Source organism: Oxyura jamaicensis, chromosome Z, assembly GCF_011077185.1.
Source record: "Oxyura jamaicensis isolate SHBP4307 breed ruddy duck chromosome Z, BPBGC_Ojam_1.0, whole genome shotgun sequence".
NCBI lineage: Eukaryota > Metazoa > Chordata > Aves > Anseriformes > Anatidae > Oxyura > Oxyura jamaicensis.
In genome coordinates, this window is record NC_048926.1 from 76369043 (window position 1) to 76390641 (window position 21599).

The 21599-nt window shown below is 36.9% G+C and overlaps 1 protein-coding gene across 4 annotated transcripts in view; it reads left to right on the forward strand.

Moving 5' to 3' along the window:
* The window catches only part of VCAN (versican), a 112620-nt gene that overhangs the window by 67711 nt on the left and 23310 nt on the right, over window positions 1-21599 (forward strand). For all 4 annotated transcript variants that reach the window (XM_035309363.1, XM_035309364.1, XM_035309362.1 and 1 more), the window contains exons 8-10: window positions 7016-12532; window positions 14722-14835; window positions 17423-17536. In XM_035309363.1, the coding sequence (XP_035165254.1) occupies window positions 7016-12532; window positions 14722-14835; window positions 17423-17536 (5745 nt within the window). The remainder of the gene's footprint in view (window positions 1-7015; window positions 12533-14721; window positions 14836-17422; window positions 17537-21599) is intronic.

Here is a 21599-nt window from a genome sequence, read left to right on the forward strand (position 1 = left end):
CGTATTGGAGCAGAGAAACGGGAAGAAAATAGTCCTCTTTAGGATATTTTTTTGACAAATATTGTGTCATTATACAGGGAACTGTATCCTGAACTTGCAGGGGCTTAGACTTGACACTGCAGGAGTGCCATTTTTAACAACTTGACATTTTGTTCAATCTGTATTTTCTTAACAAGTTTACCACTGCATCAGGGGGGAGAATGCAGGAAGCAATGAGGCTGAAGGAAACACCAAAGATTGCTAGAAGGTTTCGTGATACTCTTTTATAATAAAAGAGTCCCTTTATTTCTGATATGGTTTTTGTATCATCATGTCTATTACTTTAAAATTTGGCACGGGTGCTGTAGCACAACTATGCAGGCCAAAGACCTGTGCAAAACAGATGTCCACTTAAGTGACATCCATTCTACACAGGTGTTTCTGGTCATAGCCAACAATTCAGTCAAGTGGGAACTTGTGGGAATGGTATAGCTGTAAAAGGCTGCAGTTTAAGAACATGCTAGCGATTGATACTGAGGTTTTTAGCAAGGCTGTATCTTGCATGGAAAGAGGGACACTCAAATACTGTACAGCAGACCCATGGAGTGAATCCGAGCAGGCAATGCTGACCACCCACCTTGAATTTCTTTCAACTCCTACCCATCCAGCTGTGCACAAGTTCTTCTTTTCAAATATTTTCTTACAGAGATTTGCTTGGGTGATTGAGATTTCTACACAAGGCTAATTTATATAATTTATATCTAATTTTTTTTCTTCCTTCTAATGAGATTTAAAAAATTTTTCCTTCTCTTTTGACTGTCACAGGAAGAAGAAAACGTAAATTTTGATTAAATTTAGAAGGTTAAAAAAAAAAAAAAAAAAAAAAAAAGCCTATGGAAATGTATGGAAATGTGCATTAGATCCTTAAATGCTTCTAAAGGGAGCCAAAGTTAACAATAGTTTTAGAAATATAACTCCAGCTGGGGAACACTTTTAAGTGAGCTAAATGAAACCTTTTATTTATTTAGCTTAAACAGTAATCAAGAACTGGATTTTGCTAGACCTCATCATACTGTCCATATTAATTGGAGGTAGAAGGATGAAAATAATCAAAAATTTAATTATTTAATTATTTCAGGACTTTTTTTTTGTTGTTGTTGTCTGTTAACTTAGGCATGTATAATAGTAGCCATGTTTCTTTAACACCTTAGAGCAGCCCCTTGGCAGTATTCCCACGTTTCTCTGCTGGGGGAAATGGGGCATGCCTGAAGCAGTACTGCACTTTGACCATGCTTAGGTAGGATAATGATATTACAAGATGGCACAAGTTAGAGAAATTGCATTTACTTAAGACTGACACTTGGAATTTTCCTTCAGCAGGAAATGTCTGTGTTTCAAAATCTTATTTCCTCTGAAATGAGATGAAAAAAAAAATATCCCTACTCCATTAAAAAAAAAAAAAAAAAGGTCCAAAAAGATGTTATCAGAATGCTTTATATCTGTAAAACTGAAGCATTCTGTAGCAATTTAAATGCAACATTTTTAGGGAAAAAAAAAAAAAAAAAAAAAAAAAAAACTCTACACACCTAGTTTTTAGAAATTTTAAAGTTTTGTTTTGTTTTGTTTTTTAATGAGGGCCATCTTGTCACAATTCTCCTTCACTTCTTCACTGTGCTAGTAAAAGAAAATATTCACTGAGACTGACACATTCCTGTGGCATTGGTCAAGTTTTTTTCATTGGAAAAGTTTCAGAAAGCTGTAGTCATAAACCTGCTGGAGTTAGTCTAGACTGCCAAGCTGGTCCTCAGCAGAGCTGAGGTTCAGGGCAGTCAGTGTATGACATAAAGCTGTGTAAGTTTTTCCTCATGCTAGGTCCTCTCCCAAGCCCAGATGTGAGCCTTCATTGACCTTTCATACAGTTTAAATAACTCATTTTGAACTCTTAATTTGAGGGCTCTGAAATATTTTCCAGAAGGGGTGGAGACACCTGCTGGCAGAGTTAAAGCCTGCTGAGTGTATGCTCACTTTTGGTAGGTCACTTTTGCTAACCTGTCAAATGTGTCCCACGAATGTGCATGTATTTTGAGGTACAGCATAGTATCTAACTAGTATGCTTAGGAAAAAAAACACAGACAAGATTTCTCCACTTTTTGTCTTAAATGGTTTATTGCTTTTCCTTCTGAGCCAAGGTTTTCTTATTTTCATTGAAAGTTACCACATTATCATTTTATAGTCACTAAATGTCACATTTACAGAAATGTGATAAAATATGGACAATATTTTATTGTTATTTTAGTCATACTGTGAACTAAATCCACAATGATATAATTTTGTTGAAACCGAAAGCAAAATTCTCTGGTTATCAAGTGCAGGACTAGATATGAGTACTGCAAACCTGCAAACTGTTATTTATTTATTTATCTATTACATCTAGCCTTGTGGTTATGGATCCTTGATAGTGATTGCAACGTAGTTTGTGATAGAGTCCCACTGTTTAATGATATTCACACTTAAACAGTCTGAAATGATTTTCATCTTCTTTCAAAAACCTTTCTTCTTTTTATCTCTATTGTATTCAAAATACAAGGCCTGATTCAAAGTCCACAGAATATTTCTTTAATCTTTCTATGTATTTCATGGGCTTATCAGACCTCTAGTTCTACAGAAGACTAAACTCTGTTACTTCTCACACACATCTTGGCAAGTTGTTACAAAACGAAGTAGGAAAAATGCAGGAATCCACATGTGAAATTGTGCTATCTTTACCATGTCAGATCAGATATAAGCTGGCACATTATGAATGAGACTTCAGAAAAACATGCTTAATCCATGTCTTCTGATTTGTATTTTTTCACTTTTTTGAAAGTTTGGAAAACATTAGAAACTCTTTTCCATTTAATTATTTATTCATTCTTATTCAGCTCTTTACCTGAAGAGTTTTAAGAGAGAAATTACTTTCTACTGCCTGTACCCCAACAATGATCTTGAAAAGTCTTTTAGGGATCTTTGTAGAATATTAAGAATCTTTTCAAGAAAGACTAGTATCAAACTTCATAAATTTTTTGAATGTGTGGAAGGTAGCTTGGGTAACACTAGGGCATCTCTTTTTCCTTGGCCCATGAAAAATGATTTGGGCTTAGAACCAACGGTCATTAGAAGGGTTGAAATGGAAATTTAGTGCCACCTCAATCCATTGCTCTGTGGTTTTGAGTAGTAGCAGGCAAATCCTCTTGTGGCTAAAAAAGCACCTGGAGCTGGGGGATTTCCATTTCTTACACATAGTTGACTGTTACTGAGATAGATGCCTGCACCATGCAGGTAATTTTAAATGTCTACATGTATTAAATGGATTAAGAAGCACTCTAGGCTGCATATGCACTCATCTGCCTATCTATTTCATCTTTATTTCACTGTATACTTCAATTTTCTCAGTAAAATACCTTACTGACAATTCTCCTTTAGGACTTGTTTGGATTGGCAATCTAGACTGACTACTTGTTTTTACTGTTTTTTAGCTAGTTGTTTTTACTTTTTTCTTCTGGGAGTGTTAGTAAGAAAGCACCTCTTTGAACAAGTGCTTCTTTTGGCTTGTTTGTCATGGTAATGTGTGAACTATTGATAGGAATATTTAGGAGGTAAATTCCTTTCTCTTAAAGTCCTCATCTTGTCTCTTATTAGCAGGCTCAGATCTATGTGTCTTTCGCTGCAGATGAAATGGACATGAATGTAAATATGGGCAACATCTGTCAGGTACATGTAGCCAGTTCAAAACTATTGCAAGTGTTTTTGTGTCTGTCCTGAGGATCTAATAAACTATTTAAGAGTTTTCTGTCCCGTATTCATATTTTTTGATAGGACTTAGGTTTTCATCCTAGTGTCTTGTTTATTCTTGGAGTACAAGGTTACATATTATATGACATGCATTGTTTAATTATTGGCTTTCTCTAGGGTTTAAGAGAATTTACCCTATCTGTTAATGCTGAGCATTATGAACTTGGTTGCTAACACTGATTAATCAAAGCTCTAGAAAGGAGAAGAAATTTTAATAAAAAATAATTCAGTTGATTTTTTTTTTCTGTTTTCTTAAAAGCTTGTTATTTTGTTCTTGAAAAAAAAAAAAAAAAAAAAAGGCAAAACAAAAATACGTGGTATTTAATGAAAGAGCCTCCTGAAAGTTTATTATTGGAATATCATACCATAGCTAAGGTTCTTTAATGTGGATCTCTGTGGCATGTGAGATCTTGAAAAAGCTAACAAAGTAAAAGTAATGTCTGATAGAGATCTTTGTGTATGTAAGAATTTGTATATATCTTCTAGGTGAACTTGGAACAGATGTTGTTCATTAAATTTATTACCTACCATAAATGATTTAGCATGAGCTAGTAATTTGAGGGGCTCCCAGGTGTGCACTGCTACAAAAATAATACACTGGTCAGAACTTGTTAGTCATGGTACCCTCCTACAAATTACAACCTATCCTGTCCCATCCATTTTATTATTATTATTTTTTTATTTTTATTTTTTTTTAAGTATGGTTCTATGCAAAAGGATGCTACATGCTTTGTGCACACAATCCCAACAGTTGTATACAAAGTCATACTCAATGCTTATGCCAGGCTAGCCTATATACCAGGTTATTTATACACGTTCCTTCTTAAACTTATTTATACGTATTTCTACTTAGACTGTGTAGACAGTACAAGCCATCTTTCTTGTCTGTGCACATCTTCATATGTAGCTCTCTGGTTCTGTACATTTAGTGTAGTTACGTTACAGTGAATTTACTAAGAATCAGAAATTCTCAAAGCTCTCTAGTGGGTTTAACTTGCTATTCCTTTTTTCATTTATTGAGTTCTTGTGTATTTGTTGCATTCACCATTTTGAAAAGAAAGTGTACAATTCTGTGCTGATGAGAGCTTCTACTTTTTATGAAAATATGAGTCCTTGCTGTAATGACTAGTATTGCTCTTTGCTGAAATTTGTGGGTGCGTTATTACTTAGTTGAATACATGCATCTCCACAACATCTTGGACAAATAACAAAAATCTTACTTTTCTGCATTAATAAAATTTGAAAGGTAGATCCGGGAAGACTCAAATAAATGGCTGCAGAAGCTGTATTTTCCTGTGGTAGCAGGCAGCGTGCGTAAATATTTGAAAACCACTGGAGGAGGGAACAGGGAAAAATTCTCTCATTACAAGCATAAAACAACTCCTTACAAGCACGTGCTGGGGAGAGAGGTGGTGTTTAATTCTGTAGTCATCTAACAGAGTTTTCATAATACAAAGTAAACACACCAGGCTTCAATGACACAATAGCGAGTAGCTGGGCAGAAGACAGGTACAAGATAACTTTTTTTTTTTTTTTTTTTATTTTTAGCTCTGGGGGCCCTGAACTTAGTGCTGTACGAACTAAATCTTGTGGAAATGAAGACTCAGCACTCAGCAATACTTCATAAGTTTAGCAGCAAACAAGGGGTGAGATATTAGAATATTAATTTTCCTAAGAGCTGCAATGACCTTTTTAAGACCCAAGCTGCAGTCAATTTGCATGCACAAAATACCCAAGACAAGAATCACAAGCCTTTCACAGTGCTGTGCACCAGTTTAATATGATTTAATACATTCTTTTCCAGAATGATCACCTGATTACTTTGTCTCTGAGGGCTCAATAGTTCTAGAGGTTAAATGGTGTTTATACGTAAGAGAGTTACTTTAATGAAATACTTTACTTTTCAGTTTCTCATTGTAAGTAGATTTAATGAGGAAAATGTACTTCTAAATTTTGCTCTGTCATTCACTTGGTATGCCAGAACACTTGAAAGTATTCTCTGAGAAGCACTCATCACTGATAAGGCTGTAAGACTGTAAGAGTCCTGTATATTCTTCTCTACTGATAGATGTAGAGATCTATTGCTTATACCAGTTTATACCAACAAAAATAATTTCACTTTGGACAAAATGGTTTTAAAGATAGAACCAGCAAGATATGTTCATGGAATAAGATTTTAGCACAAAGTTTCCAGCTTCAAGTCAGCCAGACAACTGTTGTATCAATCAGAGCCTGATATATTTATATTTTTCTGAGTCTGGTGTATGCATGTATTTAATGAGGATAGTGTCTATTGTCTAGAACAGAGGGTTTGATGTAATGCTTTTTCTGAGAAGGTGCATTTTTAAAGTGTGTGTGGACCTTGTGATCATAAATCTTAGAGGTATTCATAAGGGCTTCTGCAGCTAAAACATTGTCTACTTAGGCCGTCGTTCCTCTTCTTTATCTAGTTTACTAGCTAGAGAAAAAAATGAGAGGTCTGCAGTCTGTGGGAGTGTGTGAATAATTTAAAGTGAGTAATAAGCAGAAAAAAAATGGCTGGACTTTACTCATAATACTGTCTGACTGGTTACTGATTTTTGAATCTGGTTTACTTTTAGTTAAATAATTTAGACATCTTTGATATGTGAGACTTCATTTACTGCACAAGGTTTGAAGTAGAAAGAATAGAGCAGTATTTGTTTTGTTGTTGTTGTTATTGTTTTTCTTTTTATTGGTGTTACTAGTAATTTGGATTACTCTATAATGAGAATAAATGGAGCTACAGAGACATGACTTCTATGTCCTGTTTTGCTTTAGACTTCACTTTGCTTAGTTTCATCTAAGCTCAATTTTTGGTGAAGGCATCACAAACCTGTATAAGTATTTTCTGTAGGTTGGAACTACAGTCTTTTGGTCTAAAACAACTGTTTTCATCTTGTCTCTGCTATATGGCACAGGAGAAGTTGGCTCTGGCATGGGTTTGGGAATACCTACAGTAATGAACAGCATTACTGAAGCAATGTATTCAATACACAGGACCTTCAACTAGAAATTAGAACACCAGGAGAGCATTTAATTTAATGTCAATGGAAGAATATACTGAATTTGCTATGTTTCTTTTTGATTTTTTTTTCCTATAGATTGTTTATACTTCATGTGTCTACTATAATGCGCAACCATCACTGTTACTTAGGGATTATGAAAAGCTCTTTTTTTCTTGCAGATCATCCAGTGAATGAACTTTTGGATCTGTTCAGTCGCCACATGCTTCCTCATGCAGTAGATGAACCCCACATTGATGCAGAATCAACTCAGACTGAACCCTGTACTTCAGACTCTGTGCAGGATTCATCTGAATATATTATATTGGATCCTTTCTTTCCAAACTTTATAGAATTTGAAGAGGAGGAAGACTGTGAAAATACTACTGATGTTACAACTCCTCCAGCTTTGCAGTTCATCAATGGAAAGCAACAGGTGACAAGTGCACCTAAAAGTACAAAAGCTGAGGAAGCGAGAAGTGACCAAATTGAAAGCGTTGCACATTCCAAAAATGTAACCTTTTCACAAATAAATGAAACAAACACCTTCATAATACCTGAAACTGAAGCTTCTGGTACAATGCAACCAAGCAAAGCTGGAGAAGTAACAGGGGCTTTTGAAGTTACACAACCGACAGCAGATGTTGCAATGTTAGAACCAGTGTATAGTGGTGAGTCTGAAGCTGCCACAACAGACAAATCAGTAGAGATTACTTCTGCATATGAGCAGTCACCACAAAAAAATAAGGAAAGTGTAACATGGCATGGAACTGAGGAGAGCTCTACTAACGGTGCAAAAAACTTGCTTCTGATTACTAGTGAATCTTCTGGAGATGGCTCCACTGAATCTGATTTGTCTAGTTCTGCATTCACAGAAATTGTGACAATGTCAAGACAGGAAGATGTTGAGAAAGTTTCTGGTACAACTTCTGCTCCCAGTGCATTTACTGTGGAAAGTTCTGCTGTAACTGCTGGTCTGGATGTGGGTTTTGATACTGCCACTGTCAGCACAGCTTTGAAACGCTTTATTCCAGAAGAGGAGACTTCTGCTCCAGGAAATGATTATAAATCAACTATTAAACTTGATGCAAATTACCCTTTTGAAAGCCTTCTGGAAGAAACAAGTCAGACAGCAAAGCCTGAGTTAAGCACATCTTCTTTTATAGTTCTAGAAGGCTCTGGAGATGTGGAAGAGGACACTGCTATAACTTCAGCCATGACAACAGAAATGGCAATAACAGAAACACTTCCAATGCAAGACATTTCTTTGGGTTCTGGCACCATAGAGCCTACAGAAATTTCTATAACCATTTCAGAACTCACCTCTGCTTTGCCTGGAGGAACAAGCAATCTTTATTCTACTTTTGATCAAAGTTCTGAACTATCTGTTCCCACCAGTTCTCTGTCTGAGCTTGTTACAGAACAAGTAGTTGACAACTCAGTTCCAACTGAAAATAAAATTGAGTTAGAAAAAGAAATACAGACTACTGTTTATTCGAGTCAGGAAAATTCAGCCACTGCTGCAGAGGGAAAATCAGAATTGAATGAACTTGGAAGCGCTACTGATGAAGTCAGAACTGCAAGTCAGGAACTCATCCCACTCAGAGAAACAGTACCAGTAACAGGTACCACGCATTCTGAAATCAAAAAGGTTACCAGCGTTCCTTTCTTGAGAGAGAAGAAGCTTTTTATCAATGAAGGATCAGCTGAAGAACCAGCAGACTTTTTATCAGGGAGTCCCACAAGAGAAGTGGTAAGTACTGACTCCCCATTTACTGATGCAGGTTCTGGAGACATAGATACTATCATTGAGTCTGCTACTTTGACTTCAGTTCCATCAAGGTCTGTCACTAAAACACAAACAGAAAAGCATGAAGGAAAAATTTACATCACAGATGTTTCACTGGAGAATGCAACAGCAGAATATGAAGAACACATGGGAACAGGTGAATCAGCAATATCAGTTTCAAGTACTGGGTCAGATGGCTTGACAGAGGAGTCTGGAGTAGAAAGTCAGATGTCCCAGACTGTGTTTAGTACAGGAAACCCAGGAAAACTAACAGAAGAAGCAGAACCAACTTACAGAGCTCCTTCTGAAGTAAAATCTAGTCATGGTTCTGGAAAGGATAAAACACCTCATGTTGCACCAGGAGTTAAAACAAAGGATTTAGAAACAGCTGAAGTCACATCATCACCAGAATCGGTGGTTAATAACAGCCCTCTTGACATCATGGTGACACAAGGTACTGGAAATATAAAAGCAATAGCTGAATTTACAGAAAGCAGAAATGGAAAAGATAGTTCTTCAACTGTCTCTTTGGGCAAAATTCTCCTGATTGAGCATGGCTCTGGAGAAGAATTCAGAGGTGACAGCAGCACTACAAAACTAATGTCTAATGGACCTACTGAAAAACTACTTGGAGGTAATTTCTCAGATATTGATCAGGGTTCTGGAGAAGCAGAAACTTTAATCGAATCATTTACAAAAACAGCAGTTTCACCCACTGGGAAACCAGAAGCACAAGAGGAATATGGCAGAAGAGTTGTCAGCACGTCATCTGTGGATCATGCCTTCACTACTGAACCTGATGAGATAGTCACAAGTGCTGAACATGAAGTAACCACGATGGGAACTCTAACTGACATAAAAATGGAAGAGAAGACAGTTGATGAACTGACAGTAAGAGCTTTTACTACAAAGTTTCCTTTGTCAGAAGATACACATTCAAAGGAAGATAGGCCATGGGAAATTTCATCCAAAGCAATAGAATACTCTGCAGAAATTACTGAAGATCCATTCTTCAAAAGTACACAGGCTAACTATGAACATCTGGAATTTTTAAATGTTCCTACTGTCAGATCATACTCTGAAGAAAAGAAAGTAGAAACTGAATCTGGTGAAAAAATATTTTTCCCATTTAGTAATGACAGAATAACCGAGTCTGTAACGACTGAAAGGAAATACGTAAGCTCTCCAGTTACAGTTACAGAAGAGAAGTTGGTGCAAAGTATTTTTCCTACAGAAGATACTGCCATATCACTCCTGAGAACTAAAGAAGAAAAGCTACTAAACAATGATCTCATTGTTGATGCGTTATTTTCAGGACAAGGATCAGGAGATGAGTTTACTGTTATTCCTTCTGTAGTGCCATTGGCTGTCAAAGAAATCACAAGTACTCCAACTCCTCAGCCTTTTCATCCTGCAAATGTAGGACCCAACCTTTCAACTGACAAGACACAAGACTTTGAAAGAGGAAGCACTGAAAGGTATGCTGAAGTTAATGAAGGAATTACAAGTTCTGCGGAAGAGCTGCTGTCAGGAACTGCAGACTCGATGATCACCATTTCCCCAGCTTTAGCAGAAGACAGTTTCAAGAACTTCAGCTCTGAAGGCAAGGAGATGACACATTATTTTGTTGTTATTGAAGAACCTCACAATAAGGAAACAAACCACAGGAGGGGAGAAAATGAAACAGACACGCCAACAGCTACTTCGAAAGTTGTGTCTCATGAGGAAACTTCACATTTGCTGACTGAAGATGTCATGACTCCTCTTTCTGTAATACTGAGTGGAACTCCTAATCTTGAAACAGAAGAATCACTTGCAACATCAGCAACAAAAATGCCAAGCAGATTACTACCTGAAAACTCTGGAGAGGGATCTGGCTGGGTTGGTGTTTCAGATTCATTTCCCCATGACACGTTAACTCATTTGTCAATACCTCCTCTGACAAAAGTTGAACTAACTGTTTCACCTAGTGTTCCTGGAGAAGTTTATTCTGAAGTTATGACCACAGAGGCACTGACAGATGGATCACAAACTGTGGTCACAGGATTAGCACCCCTTTTTACAGAAGAAAAAGAGATTGTGGCAAATCAAACTGCTGCTGAACCAAATACAATTACGTCAGAAGAACTATCAAGTGATACTGGGATATATGAGAAAATTATTCCAATGGTTGATGATAAAAGAAGTGCTATATTGAATGTTTCTGTTTATGGTGATATTACACTAATTGAAGAACGACTTGAAATCCCCTCAGAAGAAACAACTATTATAGACATGGATCACTCCAAATCAATGCCGGAAGATATAATAAGTGTGCAGACAATGCCAAGTCCTGCCATACAATCAACATATGGCAGTGATGATAGCATGAAAGCTGAAGTGGACAAATATGATTCAACACCTAATTTTTCTGCAATCAAAGAAAATTCACTTGGATCTGGTGATAGTCTTACTTTGACTACTACCACCCAGCTAAGCAGTGAATCAGTAACATCTGGGCACAGACCAAAATCGGATGACAAGGATTTAGGTTCAGGGAACACTGTGAAGTTTGCAACAGAAACTCTCACCACTACTGGCCTTTATGAGCTGGGAATTTTCCTTCCAACAGTACCCTCATTGGTAAGCCCTCATGTGCCTCATGAGTCTAAAGAATCTGAATTTGAGACTAAACATGTTCTAATGACAAGCACAACAGAAGACACATATGAGCTAAATACTTCAGCAAACAACCGAGTCATAGCAGATCAGAGTGAAACAATGTCTGTTTCTGGTTTTTCTGGAATGGGCCAAGAAGAACTAGATGATAAGAAACCTGTGGTTCCTTCCCTTACACCAGATTTAACTACTGAGACTGAAAAGGCTTTGACAACTGGCATGCTTGATGTAAGTATTGTCACCACACAGAGTCCTTCCCAACACACGACTGTGTCATCTAGCAGCAATAAAGAAAAGCATACTACAGTATATATACAAACAAAATCAGCATCGGCAGAGTATGAAGAAACAGATTCAGTGAGCCTTTATTCTGAACCTCAAACTCCTAAATCCTCAGTAACTGTTCAGTTAGTTAACGGAGTGTCTGAGTATCCTGAGATGATTGTTCCAAGTACATCATCATCAAAGGGCACTGAGTCTGATCACTCATCAGAAGGAACTTTCAAAGAGGTTAGTTCTGATATTGCAGCAACTTATAAACCACCCACTACAGACCTTCTAGATACAACAGAGGCTTCTCTGCTAGAGTTTTCTCCTAAGCCTGAATCAGAAAGCCCAACTGCTGAAAGTACTCCTCACTTTAATAAACTTGTAACAGACAGGTCAGAGGAGACAGATTCTTCTGTAACTGATCTGGTTGCGGAGGAAGAAACTACTGTTTCTGGAGATTCTTCATCGATACATACTTTCCCTACTGCTTTTCTGAATTTTGGACAAAGAGCAAGCACAGATGTTCCAAATGTTAGCACCATAAAAGCTGAATCTTCTTCAGAGAGTGTGAACAACCCTAGTCAAGAAGGGGACAGGAGTACAGAGAGGGAGATCCCATGGCTTCTTTCCACATCTGTTTCAGATTCACCCAACAGTATAGAAGGCGGGTTATTCAAACCTGTACAGGAAGCAGTTACAATGCTAACTTTGTCTTCACAACCTTTGGATAGAAGCTTGGAAACACAATCAGCTTTGCTTGGTCGAGAGGAGATCACAACAATTTCTTCTAACATTGCAACAAACAATACAGCCCCTGGAAAAAATCCTTATCCAAATAAGCATTCAACAATAAGTTCTGAAGAGCTGAACACTCTTGAACTTGTAACTTCATCATTTTCCCTTCTGGAAGTCACTAATGGATCAGATTTCCTGATTGGCACGAGTGTGGGTTCGGTTGAAGGCACAGCAGTGCAAATTCCAGGTAACTTCTACATATGATCACTGTCATATTTGTTTGTTTTGATACATGTAAATGTATGTCTTAACTCTGGTAAGAGGTATGACAATCAAAGCACTGTGTGAAATACAACTGAACTCATGATCCTCAAGCTTTGAAATCAGCATGATTGTAAACCCTACTGTGTCAAAATGAAGGATGGGGGGACTGAAACTCAAGTTCAGTGGTGTTTCCTGAGTGTTTGCATCGTGGAGCTCTGGATCATACTTCAGGTGAACAGCAAGTTCTAAAAGACAGGAAGATAACACTGACTGTGGTAAAGAATTCAGTTGTAATAACTTATTTTTTCCAGTTTTCAATGGAGATAGATATAATTATTTTATCTGATAGCTATTCTGTGTTGGCATGACAATAGTACTTACACAGCTGCTATACAGGTAGGATTGTTTTATAACATATTACATAGCAGATCTAGTGTGCATTTAATGATTGGAATTTGCTATAAAAATAGCTTTTCTTAAAAAAAGGGGAGGGGTGGGCTTCACAAATTCAGCCTCTCTGTAGCTTAACTAGTTGATAGAGTGTCTGTATCCTATAAATTAAGTGTCTGTCTCCTATAAATTATAGATCTTCTTGTTAGACATCATTTGCCACAATATTACAGTTTACATTAATGGTAACTGTAGGCACCATTTCGACAAATACACAAATGATGCAGTTAGGATCAATATGAGTAGTGCAGCTTCAATTTATATTTTACGTATAGTTGAAAAAAGAAAAAAAAAAAAAAAAAAAAACTCACTTAATATTACAGTGCTTTCTATTGTTTTTCCTAAAATGATCCAGGTAGCTGTCAATTTGAAAAGGTTTGCTAGGAAAATATGCAGTGTGTAGGAAGACAAACATGCAATAAACATGGTTAGGTGCTTAATACAGCCCTCCATTTTGGACTTGCAGTGAGGCAGTCCTAAAACAAGGACCCTGTTTTATGGAGATGAGGTTCTTTTGAAAACCTCCAAAACAAGATCCTTTCCATTTACATGTCTGTATTTATGTAGGCAGGATTTTCTCCTGGAGGCTTTCAACTGAACTTCCTTCCTTCCAATGACTTGATGGGATACTTGGTACTTTAAGAAGACTAGTTCTTTAATTTCTAGATTAAAAGGGTAAAATAGAACTTGTCTTTTATTTCATAAAGAATAGCCAAAGTATTCTGGGAAAATGTAACCAAAAATATAAAGTTTTCTCATGTCTCTGAGTCAACTTATGTTACAAAAGTCTCTTACCCATTTTGTAAGTTTTTAGAGCTAGGACTTTCTTCACATATCCCAGAGGGACTGTCTTCATGATTTTTCTCTAACACTGAGAAGTGGATACTTACAAATGGTTATCTAGTGATTTTTTATTTATGTGAGTGATTGCTCTTAGGGATTAAATTAATAACATATACCCAGGTATGTAAACTCAGTTGAAATAAACATCACTAGAAGGCATCAAAGCTCTGCAAGGAAAAGCTATTTAAATGATAACTCCCATAAAAAATGAGGATTTCACAGCAGGTAAGCTTTTATCTTAATGTTTAATTCAGTTCCATATATATTCTTTATTTGTACCTTTATTTGTATTCTTGAAATATATTTTAAGGAAAGACAAGTGAGAAACATGCATGTGTGAAAACATCCTTTCGAAGAAATAAGAATTTGTGGGCATTGCTTGACTGAATATAATGAAATGAAATGTCAGCAGACAGACAGTATATTAAAGAGATGTATGTTCTGCGTACCCAATCATTCCACATAAACTAACCCTGTTCAAAAAAAGCAAAAGCATTTTCCATTCATTTTGCTTATGTTTAACTGATTTCAGCTATAATTAATTGTCATGTCATGCAAACTAAATCCTCAGTATAATATTGTGACTGCCAGATACAGTACAAATTGCTATAAAAATGTAGTAATTCTGAAAATTATTTATACTAGTTCATAGTAAATGCCATGTTATTTTAAAAGTTGAAGAGTGATGCCTCAAAATAAGCTTTACTGTTTTACAAAACTATCTTATTCCTAATATTCTATTTTGCTATTATAGTTTCTGTAACAACAGTAAACCCTGAAACATCAATGCAGAAAAGAAGAGAGATTTATTTCCCAAAAATTCAAAAAGACATCTGTTCATTGAGGCTACAGAGTAAACTTTCTTTTTCTACTTAACAGGACAAGATCCATGCAAAAGCAATCCCTGCCTTAATGGTGGTACCTGCTACCCACGTGGTTCATTTTACATCTGTACATGTTTGCCAGGTTTCAATGGCGAGCAGTGTGAATTAGGTAAGGTGATGCCATCTAAATACTGGATTATCTACAGATTAATTGAAGAATAAAGTTTCCATACACAAGATTTGCAAAAATATTTTTTTTTTGAGACTGAAGAAGACAGACATTTAAATAAATTCTGCAGTAAGGCCTTACTTATGGACAGAGCAATAGAATGTCTACTAACCATTTTTCGCTCTGCCCATAAAGTGCACAAACGGGTGCACATACAAATGTAAGAAAATTATTTAAATGAACTGAGCGTCCTAGACGAGTTAACACTAAATTCATAAATATATCAAATAAAAAGAGATCAGCATTATTATTTGGGATAATTCCTTAAAATCTTTGTGTAATTATTTGTAAGGTTGTTTAAATAGCCTAGACCCAAACGTAGCAAGGAAGCTGACACTGAATGCCTGCTGATATTTTTCCAAGAAAATTCAAAAATGACTATAGTCAGATACATCTTCAGTATAAATTAGTATTTTGCTAACTCTTCCAGCTGAGAACCTCCTCATGCTGCCTGAGACATTTGGCATTCTCTGCTATGAAAGTTGGTTTCAAGAGGCTGACCAGTACAGTTCAGGGTAACCAGCTTTTCCTTCCAAACCAACAAGCCAATGTATGATGAAACTGGCTGTTTGGCTGTTTCATGTAAAACTGTTTTAGTCTTTTTTTTAAAAAAAAAAAAAAAAAAAAAAAAAAAATCAGTTTAATTCCCTGATCAATATCAGGAGGTTGCCTATTACACAGTCACTTGCTCAATTTGAAAGAAAAAAATACGTGCAGTATTGCTTAAATGAGTTCCACTCATCATATGCAGTTGGGAAGAAAAAATTCAATCCACTCAAAGGTTGATATTAGTATAGGATAATTGTTGGGACTACTGTGGTCTTATTTGTCTTCTACAAGAAGACAGTATATGCTTAAAAAAAATGATTAGCTAGTGTTTTTCTCTGCTTACCTAGATCTTATTGATGAATTCAGTATTTCTCTAGTGGGTTGTTAGTGATAGATGTCACATTTTAGATGTTTTGTCTTAGATCTTCTTCTTTGTCAAGAAATATGGGATCCACTATTTACAGTCCAGCGATCAGAGAGAATAATTTTCTCTCTTCCTTCAGATTATAAAAGAATAATCTGTCAACTCCTTACCCCGTAGAAGTTTTACTATTTTATTAGTAATTTGGACTCTCCACTGCCAGTTGCCATTTAAAAATATGTTTGGTGGTTCTTGAGAAAGTAAACCTCAGCTTTTCTATACATGTATTTAAGAATGTTCTAGATATAAAACACAAAAAGTCAATCTGAGAGCTTTCCAAATTACTACAAATGCAGCGTAACAACAACAACAACAACTAATAACAACTCTTATATTAAGTAACTCTTCCAGCTCAACCTATAGAGGTTTGTTTGTTAGAGTTGAACCCTCTCAAAGCTGATTGGCTCTAGCACTTTTCCCTGTTTATTTTTTTTCAGTAGTCTGCCTAACCTTGTGATCTGAAAGAGTTTCTGAATCTGCTCTCCAAAATTACAAGTTGACAGTGTTTTCACAGCATAACAACAACAAATGTAGCGTTCTATACATGTATTTAAGAATATTCCAGATATAAAACACAAAAAGTCAATCTGAGAGCTTTCCAAATTACTACAACAAATGCAGCATAGTGCAGCTATTATTCCTAGGATTTCACTACTGTTGGTTTGTAGGTACACGTTTAACTCCTCTTTTAAGTTTTTGTTAGCCAATGACAAACAGCAGTTTGGCTTTGACGAAGGTGTTTGCAAAATCTTCACTAGAAACACAGTTTGCTCTTATAAAAGGACATAACAGTTTATAGCCTGTGCAAATACATCCACAAAGTATTTATAGTAAATGGACTGGTAGTCCCATTTAAAACAAGAAGCCAGATGAGTAGGGGAGAGAAAAATCATTTGTTTAATATGGAGCCATTGACTCGGGAGTAACCTGTGCATGGCTGTGAATGTTGCTATCTGACTGGGCATTCAGTGAGATTATCTTTATGACGGTTTGCCCTTGTTTTGCTAAGATTAGATAAGGGAGAAATGAGACGAAGAAATTACAAAATAATAGGAATCTAGAATAGCTTTGAAGTCTGAAATTAACAGTCTTTCTAATGATATGAAATTTATAACATTTGAAATTTTTTAAGATATTTGAGTTTCCAGTATTTGATGAGAATTTTTCATGCCATGATCACACATTCAAGTCAAATTCTCTACTGATAAGGTAAAATACTGCATACTGCACAGCATGACTTCTTTCTCAGTTGCACAATGTGGGGCTGAAGATCTGGATTTTAGAAATTAACTCAGGAGTCATAGTGCAGGATATAAAATTGTGGATCATTAAAGTCACATATCCTGCGAACACTTCTTGATTTTGGGTGAAGAGAAAGGAAAGTTTTGCATAGTGAAATTAGCTATCATATAAATAAAACTGCTGTCTTGGATCTTTTGCAATACTTCATTCTTCTGGATTGAACTGGTCCTAGTAATTATTATGAGCAAGGCTGAAGAACATTTCCTTTCTGGGAGGTGGGTGGATTATAAAAACACTTTTATCTTTATGTTGTAGATATCGATGAATGCCAGTCTAACCCATGCCGCAATGGAGCCACGTGTATAGATGGCCTCAACACCTTTACTTGCCTCTGTCTGCCAAGCTATATAGGTGCTCTTTGTGAGCAAGGTAAGGTGTACTTTAAAATCTAGGGTGTCCTAGGTCACAGATGTGTAACTGTGAAAGAGGGAGAATACCATTAACTCTTCCAGGTCTAACTTGAATAAAAGAACAAGAATATATGCTTATGTACGTTTATTTTGTTAGACCCTGAAGTTTATCCTTTCTTCCTTTCCCCTCTTGTTCTTTTGCATTGTTATATTACAGAGTTAGTCTTCATTTAGAGCAGCAGAGTGTATCTGTTTTGTTTTGTCTTTTTGTAGTTTTGTTTACTTGTTTGTTTTTCCAATCAGTGGAGGAACCTAAAAACTTCTTTTTGAGAGATGAATCATACCAGCAGCCAGCTAAGACTCTTCCAACTTTATATACCTAGCTGCTTCCATTTCAATACTCTTCTGGAGTAGCTAAGCAAAGCCTCCTCTAGAAGAGGGAGGATTTAAGAAAAATGTTAAAAACAAGTCTTTAGAGATGGGGAGACATTACAATTTTTAGTCTCAATAAAATTTGAGTATGGTAGACTGCAATGATTTGTGGCTCAGGAGTTTGTTTAAAGTTGCAGCTGCACTGCCTTTGCAGTTGAATGAGAGCAAACACTAACCACATGCTAAACTGACCAGAACTCATACTATTGCCATACTGAATATTAACAGATATATCAGGCAGTCTCTGTGTCAGAGTAACTACAGCCATACAGCTTTCAGGTGCCTCCAAGGGAAACACAGCCTGTTCATATTGCCTTGCAGACTACTACGAAGACACATAACCAAGTCCTTTCATCACATATGATGCTTATGGAATAATGAGTGGAAAGAGTTACTGTTGGACTGAACTTCTCTCTAAAAAAAAATCTATACAGTGCGAAAGACACATCAGAACACTTCTCTTCCAACAGGTGTCACTGGAAAGTAGGAATAGTTTACTGAATATACCAGATTATATGTCCTTTCATAGGGCACCATAACCTTGACATTGTCATCCCACAATTTTCTAGGTTGCTTTGCTCTGTTTTAGGGCAAGTAGGTGCAGGATCACAATTACAGGGAAGTTTTAAAAGATCTTCTAAACCTGACAATTGAAACTAGATTAAACATCCAGGTTCCTGTAACTGTTACTTGCGCTGTCTACAAGAGTCCTTCTGTATTTAATAGAAATATTTAGTCTGCAAGATGCTTACTCAATATGTGCCTGTAGGAGGGGGTAAGGGGTAGCAAAATTTGTTCTGTCACTAAAATTAATGAAGGCATTTCCATGGGAAAAAAAAAAAAAAGTGTACTTTAAAGTGTACTTTCTAAAGATTGTGAAAATATCCTTCTTTCTCTTTTTCTTCAGCTGAGTGGTTTCATTTACAGGTGAATGAACTGGACCTTTGGATTTGTTTAATTAATACTGCCTATTTTCAGGTTTGTTTTTTATTTTTAATGAGTGGAAGGCAGTTTGCAAACTCTTTCAGCTCAACCTATAGAGGTTTTTTTGAGTTGAACCCTCTCAAAGCTGACTGGCTCCAGCACTTTTCACTGTTTAATTTTTTCAGTAGCCTGCCTAACCTTGTGATTTGAAAGGAGTTTCTGAATCTGCTCTCCAAAATTACAAGTTGACAGTGTTTTCACAACAAAAGAAATAAATGTTCTCACTCCCCTCCTCCTTCCTGTCATTTCAGTAAATCCATAGCAGTGAGTGGCTCTGAGTACTGTGGTAGCTTTAAGCTGCTTTTTATGACCAACCTGAGAGTGCATTTTAGGTGGTTAATGGGAACATTTCCTAGTTTGTCAATCAGAACCAGAGCCCTGCTCACTCAGCTTTGGAATTTAAATTTCCTCCACTTAAAGTCCTGCAGTGGTTTGGGACTTGGGAAAAGTGTTCAGTGCCAAATTTCCACTCCACCAGACAAAATAAAATTGTGTTGGCAATTCATACACAGTTGTCTGGCAAGAAGGCTTTATTTCAAGGCACCAGTCCTGACCTCACTAGATTTAAAGACCAGCCAGAACGACAGAATGTGTACCTCAGTGCCACAGGAAAGGTGGAGTTGAGCACACCAAGATTATATTTCATTACTTTCTCTCTCTCTCTCTCTTTTTTTTTTTTTTTTATGTTTATCTCCAGCATAAACTTTTTTTTTTGAGAGCCACATGAAAGAAAAAAAAAAAAAAAAAAAAGTTGAAGGGCTTTTTTAGACATGTTGCTGAGTTTTCAAAATATCATGGAAGTGAATGGAAGCAGTGAATGCATGTTACCTCTGAAAATGAAACTCAGAATATAGCAGACAATTTCACTACACTCCAGTCTCAAGACACTAGTATGGAAAAAAAAATAAAAATGTAGAGTTCAGAATTTTACCAAAATGCCGCCATGAGACTTTTCTAGAATAAGAGATCTTCGGCTGACATCTTGCATAGTATCAGCGTTAAGAGGAGATGTGACATGGGGACAGTGTGGCTGCATGTCAGGGAGCTCCGACAGGTGGTGGGAGTCGAGGAGCCTTCAGGGTGATCTAACCTAGGGTGAAGGAAATCAATTCTGAGAATCACTGAGCTGTAATTGGCTCCCTGACAGACATTTTTCTTGCCAGGTGGAAGCAGTTCAGCAGACAATCTGAGCCTGGGAACTTCTTCCTGAAGGGAGCTAAAGTTGTCTGATGTTAGAAATAGAGCAACCGAGGGTGTTTCCTTTCTAAACCAGATTGGTAGGTCAGCAAGCCAGCATTGCTTCTGATTCAGACTAGATCAAACAGGGGTGGAGGACCTCTGTTAGAAAATATCCTCTTTTGCCCATCACGTGTATCTTTTCAAAGCACAGATGCTTGCCACTTGGTGACATTTGCACGTCACTTCTTAAATGCTGAAATACCCAGAAAAGGTTTTTGGAAAGGTGACTGCAGACTGAAGCAGGCCTTGGTATGAGTCTTATCCCAGGAGATGCAGCGGTAATTTTAGTGGCATGCCTCTGTGGAAAGCCCTTTGGAAAGCTTTCAGCATCCTGATGAATGAGGTCAGAGCTGGGTAGATGAGCACCTGTTTCTGTCTTCATTTTCCTTCTGTGGCTGGTTGGAGTTCCCTTTTTGTCATCTTCGTCCCTCTCCCCTCCTCCCCCCCCTCCCCCCTCCCCCGGACCCCTTGCTATTCTAATGGGTGTCTACCTGCTTTCAAGGAGTCGTGCTTGCCTTTTAAGTTCAAGGTCTGGTTTTCTCCACTGCAGGATCCCTGCAGGCACACCTCACCTAGCCAGCTTACCAAACGCAGCTGCATGCTTGGACCTGTGTGCCAAGCTGGTACACGTGTTTCTTACTGGACATGCCTCCTTAGCATAACATAGACAGTTGCTGTTTTCCAGGTTCTGAAAACAAAACTTTTTTTCTTCTTCTTCTTTTTGTCATACAAAACCCCATTTTATTTGTTTATTTATTTATTTATTGTAACCCAGGTTCTTTGTTTAAATGTTTGTGATTACTTCTGTCTCATTTGATTCATTTTGTTCCCAGAGCTTGGTAGCTTGGAATGGAAGTGTTTGAGAAGAGCTCAGTGCAAGGATACTTTCTGAAAACAGATGGTCTCTAGCTGATGTCTTTCAGCTGATGAGGGACTGTTTTGAATATTTACCAGAGAATTGGTTCCTCCTCAAGATGTGTGGGCTAATAGGCCTCAGGTTTTTGTTCATTACCTGAAGACAGATGGTCACAGATAAAATCCACAGCTGAGCAGGACTTCCCTTACATTCTAGCACCTCTTTTTCTATATTTATTTGCTTTAAGCCTCTTATGGAATTTATTTAAAGACAAGGGACCTACTGTCAACAGAAAATTGCAGCTGTTGAAAAAGCAATACCTGCCTATGTATTAAATCTACAGTGAAGTTTTTTTCTTTTTTTTTTTTTTTTTTTAATGCAGAGTCTAGAGATGTTGTTACACATATACAATTGCAGTTACAAAGAATAGAAGCTGTGTAAGTAACTCCTTGCACACATCACTGAAAAAGCCTATGAGTTGTAATAAATCTTAAAACTTAGTCAGACAATTTTTAAAACACCATAAATATGGCAAGTAGTGTTTCAGTCTTTTCGTCACATTCTGCAATAA